Genomic DNA, 7,117 nt, shown 5'->3' with positions numbered 1-7,117 from the left:
GACTTTCACGCAAAATTTGGTGTCAATCCGAGTAGTATAAGTGTGTTTCATCACATTGGAAGTAAAGTGAAGTACTTGAAGTTCATAAGTTAGAATCAATTGGTTTTAGGGTATGATTCCTAGATTTAGTGTTGTTTCCGGCGTTCCGAGGGTTCAAGCGAGTCCATTTTATCATTTCAATCTTATCGGTATGTTCAGGCGGGGCTCCGGGGGCCCCAAGCGTCAATCAAACGAGGCTCGAGCTAAGTTGAAAATGTCAGAAGGAGCTGAAGCTCCAGGTTTCTGTCATAACCGCACCTGCGGTTGGCCAGCCGCAGGTGCGAGCCCGCAGAAGCGGGTAAGCCATCGCAGATGCGGCCATGGGTGGCCAGCCCAGAAACCGCAAAAGCGGACTCCTTTCCGCAGAAGCGAAACCACAAAAGCGGTTGGCTTTCCGCAGAAGCGGCCCAGTTGAGTTCCGAAGAAGCGGACACTTTTCCGCAGATACAGAAATCACTGAAGGCAGTGACCTTCATTTATTGCGGGAGTTAGCCATTTTTTGGCTCATTTCCACTCATTGGTTGGGCGATTTTAGAGCTCTTGAGAGGGGTTTTTCGCCAAGCTTTTGGAGGTAAGTAATTCCTACTATATGTGAGTTAAATACTTGGATTTTGGGTAGATTAACATGTAAAGATTAGAGAAAATCATGGGTTTAGAGTAAAACCTAGGGTTTTGATAAAAATAAGATTTAACCACGAAATACGTTATGGAATGAAGTAAAAATCATATATTCTTGATCCTTAGGTTATGGATAACAAGTTTCTTCGAAAATTTCAGGAATCCGGGCACGTGGGCCCGAGGGTGAATTTTAGGAACCTTGTATTTAGAGTTGAGAAATTAGTTTAATAGTTAGAAAATAAACTCTTGAGCATATATTGACTAGTTCTTGCCCCATTTGAATAGTTTTGGATCGTTCGGCTCTGATTTGAGAGTTTGAGCGCATTCTTGAAATTTGAAGTGAGCTTTGGGACGAGGTAAGTCTCATTTCTAACCTTTTATGAGGAAATTAACCCCATAGGTGAATTAAATAAATGTATGTGACTACCTGTAGGGACTACGTACGTACGTGGCGATGAGAGTCTGTATGTAGCTACTATTATGCTAATTGTCTAGGTAATTTAGGACTCGTATCATGCTATACGTGCAAATGCTTGCATCCTTGCAGTTACTAAAATCACTTAGGTCATGCTAGAAACTTGTAAATAAATATTGACAGCTATACTCACTTACTTGAGAACTTGTATGAATTATTTGACTATAAATGGGCGATGTGTGCTTACTTGATAATAAATTGCTATTTGCAGATCGGGCCGATCGCCTCGGTAGTAAATAGATGCATCTATGGTTCGCATCATTCGATCCTCTGGCAGTGCACAGTTTAATATTATGTTGGACTGGGCTGTACGACCTCGGCATAATGTGTGCATGTTATTTATTTGGAACTTCCCGTGGTTTAAACTGCTTAAATGCTTGAAATGTAAGTTGTTACCAGATGTGATTGAAACTTGACATGTTGTTTATGAAAGAATGTCTTACTTCTCCATTATCTTAATCTGTCATTTTTATTCATGCTATCCATGCTTAGCATAACACTTGAATTATATTATTATTGACCCTAGTAAGTGTCAAGTCGACCCCTCGTCACTACTTTTGCGAGGTTAGACTGGATACTTACTGGGTACATATTGGTTATGTACTCATACTATGCTTCTTTACTTAAATGTATAGGATCTGAGGCAGGTACATTTGGCTATCCGTCCGGCGCGCATCCCTGATACTTGATCGAGATCTCACGGTGAGTTGCCCTCTTCCGAACCGTTCAGTAGCATACCGGAGTCTCTTCTTTTGTTATTTGTCTATTCTATTTCAGGCAGTAGGATAGTTATATTCTTTTGTACATTCTACTGGTTGCCCTCATACTTGTGACACTAGTTCCTGGCACACACATTAGTAGACTATTACTTTTGGGTTGTATTTCTACTATGATGACTTCCTTTAGTCTTTCCCGATTCGTTTGCCTTATAAATCTGTTAATGTTCGACTGTTTAAAATTTAAGTTAAGAAAATGTGGGAATTTGTTTATTAAAATGAATAAGAACTCACTAGTCAATTAGGGTTGGCTCGCCTAACAATGGTGTTGGGCGCCATCACGACCTATAATGGAATTTGGGTCGTGACATTGAGTTTGGGCTGGCTGATTTTTTATGAAACTGGGCAGTGATGATTGGGTTTTCAAGCGTTGGCTCTGAATTTTTAATAAACATCTCATGCGCAAGCAATTTGTCATAGAGCTCTTCAAACGATATTGGGTTATCTCGAGCCCTTATAGCAGCAGATAGTTCTTTGTACTCAGATCCTAGACCACTTAGGATTTTAATGACAAGTTCCTCATTTGAGATAGGTGATTCACTGGGTGCAAGATCATCCGAAATGGATTTAATATCCTTCATGTACTCACTAATGGAGCGCGAGTCTCGTTTGAGATTAGCAAGAGTGTCACGCACGCTGAAGATACGTGACTGGCATTTGTTGGCATAAGTAGTTTGAAGAATTTCCCAGGCGTGTTTGGCAGTAGCAGCATGTGCAATAAGAGAAGCGATTGTAGGATCGACTGAGGCCATGATAGCATTGTGGACAAGGCTATCCTGTCTCTGCCGAAGCTTGGATGCGGGGTTGGGATATTCATTGTTTGCTCCATCTTGGCGTTGCACAGATGGAGGGGGAAGTGACCCATCCACATACCCAAGAAGATCATAACCAAAGAGTAGAGTTATGACTTGTGATTTCCAAGTACAGTAGTTGGAACTTCCTTGCAATTTCGAGGGGAATTGGGATGCTGGATTGAATGAAATTAGTTGGGATGGCTGAGCAATGTTCCCATGACTGATTGTGACAGTGGGGGAAGTAGACGAGGTGGTTGAAGAGTGAGTATGTGAATCACCCATTCTTGAAAAATAAGGGAGTAACTCGTGTGAGTTTTTAGAAGGCTCTTGATACCATATAAGAGACGAGATTGAATTGTGAAAGGCTTCCTCTCTTATTAAGTACAACAGAATTATATAAATAGGTACAATGGCGGTAGATGAGGGAGTTTGTTATACATTGGAGAATCCTCGAGATACGAGAATATATAATCTGTTACAATTTTAAATACAAAGACCTATCTAGATAAACTGTGTATTTAGCCTTATCAAAAACAAATCCTCATGTAGACGAGGAGCAAGATAACGTTGAAATAATTCATTTTTTCAGGAGAGCACCGTGTAGCAAGGACAACGAATATACAATACATATCCAAAACGAAAAGAACACATGTATAAAAATTGAAATAGCAGCAATAATTAACAATTCTACAAGTCCAAGAATGGGAAGAGAAGATAAATGAAGAAGCATATATTGGGATCGAATGTTGGTGAATAGAAAATGGAGGGACGAAATGTGAAGGGAAAGTGAGTTTCCTCATTCTTTGGAAAGAGCAATTGTCCCTCGATAGTGGTGGAAAGAAAAGGAATGTGCTTATATTGAGAAAGCATTTCTTAAATGGGTTGGAAAGAAGGTAAGCTTCGCGTCGTCGTTGCCCGCTCGGCTTCGGCTTCGGTCAGAGATTGATTGATTAATCTTTTTGGACAAAATTTCTTTCAATTATTTAATTAATTAATTTAACTAATTATCGAAAAGTCAACCCAGAGTAACCCACGACCCGTGCGCCACATGACTCGGTTCGTTTATTTTTTTCAATTATATTAAATTCTTTTCCCGAAATATTTTGAACGTTCTCGCCTGTTCTGAAATGGCTATAAATATGCCTTGATCCCAGAATATTTTTACGAAATGTTCTGAAATTCTTCTTCTTCTTCTTCTTCTTCTTCTTCTTCTTCTGCACAAATAAATTCAGTGTCATTTACAACCATTAAGTGGTTCGCAGTTCACCGGCATTTGAAGAACATAAAAACTTCATCGTTTCCTTGTGAAACAGTATATAAAAACTTCGAATTTTTTTTATTAAACATACTGTTTTAATTACGGTACTGTTTAATATTTTATTTTCTGCCATTAATTGAATTGTTCTATTGTTGGCAGTGAGAAATGGAAATCCTTCTGCTACTGTTGCGACAACGACAAGAGCCTCGTCAAGCAGAACTGTTGTGCCACCAGCTAAAAAATTGGGGAAATTTTCTAGGGCCAACTTTAAAGGATAGCAGCAAAAGGTGTTCTTTTGTCTTACCATGCTTGGTATGCAGAGAATTCACCAGTGAAGACCCTCCAGTTCCTTTGGACCAGATTTTGTGACATTCTTTCTCGAAAATGAGCCTCAAACTTTAAAAGCAGCTATGTCATCTTCTGATTCAGCATTTTGGAAAGAGGTGGTCAATAGTGAGGTTCAATCAATTTTGAATAACCATGGAATTGGTTGATCTTCCTCTATGAAATAAGCCTTTAGATACAAAATGGATCTTTAAGAAGAAAATGAAAGTTGATGGCACTATTGACAAATATAAGGCAAGACTTGTTTTCAAAGGTTATAGACAAAAGGAAGGCCTTGATTAGTTTAACACTTACTCGCCAATAATGAGAACAACATCTATTAGGGTGTTAGTGGAACTGGTGGCTGTGTATGGTCTTAAAGTCCATTAAATGGATGTTAAAACAGCCTTCTTAAATGGAGAATTGGAGGAAGAAATTTACATGAAACAACCTGAGGGTTTTGTGGTTCCTAGTAAAGAAAAGAAAGTGTGTAAACTTGTTAAGTTGCTTTATGGACTTAAACAAGCACCCAAACAATGACATGCTAAATTTGATCAAATAATATTGGCAAATGGTTTTAAAATCAACGAGTGTGACAAATGTATTTACCGTAAAAACACTCCAGGTCATAAAGTCATTGTTTGTTTATGTTGATGACATGTTGATAATGAGCAAAGATATGGCAGATATAAATGCTACTAAGCGCATGTTGGTTAGCAAATTCGACATTAAAAACTTAGGAGTTGCTGATGTGATCTTAGGAATCAGAATTCACAAGACTCCACAGCGTCTAGCATTATCATAGTCTCATTATATTGCAAAAAGTACTTGACAAGTTCAAGTATTTTGATTTCAAGATTGCCAAGACTCCAATTGACGTGAGTTATGCACTTCAAAAGAATGAAGGGAAAGTGACTCACAACTGGACTATGCAAGAGTATTGGGAAGTTTGATATATATCATGAATTGTGATCCCAATCAAATATATTGGATGTCAATGAAACGGGTTTTGGGGTATCTGAAACATACCCAAGGCTATGCTCTACATTATAACAAATATCTCTTTGTGATTGAGGGATATAGTGATGCAAATTGGATCACCGGATCATCTGAAGATAAATCCACGAGTGGATATGTTTTCACAATTGGAGGTGGAGTGACCTCTATTTTAAAAGGCAGAATTGAGACTCCGTCACGACCCAAATCTACCATGTCGTGACAGCGCCTATCGTGGAACTAGGCAAGCCGACTTTTTTACCAAAAACAACCCGATATTTCAATTTAAAGATTTTTTCAAGCTATTTAATTAATAAAACTTCACAAGATAAGTCTGAATAACAAAGTGCGGAAAGAAAAGCCCGACATCGGGGTGTCACTAGTCATGAGCATCTACTAAGAACTGTCCGAAAATGCTAAGACTAATACAGTCTGGAAACCAACTAATAGCATCTATAGGAAGATAGGAGGGAGAAAAGCAAGGCTGTGATCCCCATGCAGCTACCTTGCTAACTCCAACAGATCCGCGACGGATGAAATCATCACTCGCTAGCATGTCCAGCAACCCCTGGATCTGCACACAAGGTGCAGGGAGTAATGCGAGTACGCCAACTCAATAAGTAATAAAGGTAAATAAAGATTGAGCAGTAGTGACGAGCAATAAAACACATAAGTCCACATCATGAAATCTCAGTAAATACAACATGCTTTCAAATCAGTGTAAGTATAATCATCTCGTTTGAAAATCCAGTTTTCGGTAAAAATCATTTGAGGATATTTTTCAACAGTTTCAACAGAGGCTCAATACAAAAGAGAGTAAAAGTGATGAAATATCATAAACAGCCCCTCGGGCATAACATCACTTAGAATCACCCCTCGAGCAAACCTCACAGTCACTCGTATACAGCCCCCCGGGCATATCTCATATCACTCACTCAGGGTACCCGCGCTCACTGGGGTGTGTGCAGACTTCGGAGGGGCTCCTACAACACAAGCGCCATAACAAGCCACCTCGTGGAATAAATCAATCAGGCACTCGGCCTTACTCAATCATGAATCAGTAACAACATGTTGCGGCGCACAGCCCGATCCCATAATATCCTTACAAAAATAGGCCCTCGGCCTCACTCAGTCATAAACCTCTTAAGCCGCTTGGGTTACCAGTAAAAATAGGGTGCTCAGCCCAAAATAAAATTTTATATGCATCAAACTGGGTAATAAAGACTGAGTTATGAAATCAGTAAATATAGCATGACTGAGTATAGATTATTTAATCAAAACAATGAGAGAATAATAAGAAAAGGCCCATAAGGGTCCAAACAGCTCTAGCACAAGGCCCAAATATGGCATTCAGCCCAATTTATAGAATTTTTTTCTAAAACACATAAGTATCATATAGTTTCAGTCTAATACGCAACTTTATAGTTGCTAGGGGACAGACCATGTCACAATCCCCAACGGTGCACGCCCATCACCTAGCATGTGCATCACCTCAAAGTAGTAAAACGATGCAAAATTCGGGGTTTCATACCCTCGGGACTAGATTTACAATCATTACTTACCTTGAACCAATCAAATACCTACTCCGCGACGCCCTTGCCTCTGGAATCGGCCTCCAAACATCCTGAATCTAACCAAAAGCAATACAATGCAATCAATATAGGCCAAGGAACCAATTCCATACAAAAACAACTACTCCCTCCGTTCCAGTTTACGTGAACCTATTTCCTTTTTGGTCCGTTCCACAAAGAATGACCCTTTTCTAAATTTGGAAACAATTTAACTTAAATTCTTAATTCTACCCTTAGTGAGAAGCTTTTATAACCACACAGATACT

At 39.3% G+C, this 7,117-nt stretch overlaps 1 protein-coding gene across 1 annotated transcript; it reads right to left on the bottom strand.

Annotated features, from left to right (window-relative positions):
* Positions 1-2,058: 2,058 nt before the first annotated feature.
* On the bottom strand, positions 2,059-2,984 carry LOC109213471. The gene is made up of 2 exons (XM_019377271.1): positions 2,251-2,984; positions 2,059-2,080 (listed from the first exon to the last, which is right to left on the bottom strand). The coding sequence occupies exons 1-2, from the start codon at positions 2,982-2,984 to the stop codon at positions 2,059-2,061; spliced, it is 756 nt and encodes a 251-aa protein (XP_019232816.1).
* Between the last annotated feature and the right edge of the window lie 4,133 nt (positions 2,985-7,117).

This window comes from Nicotiana attenuata, unplaced genomic scaffold (assembly GCF_001879085.1).
Source record: "Nicotiana attenuata strain UT unplaced genomic scaffold, NIATTr2, whole genome shotgun sequence".
Taxonomy (NCBI): Eukaryota; Viridiplantae; Streptophyta; class Magnoliopsida; order Solanales; family Solanaceae; genus Nicotiana; species Nicotiana attenuata.
Note: the sequence above shows the minus strand (reverse complement) of the source record. Positions and strands in the feature narration are given on the sequence as shown.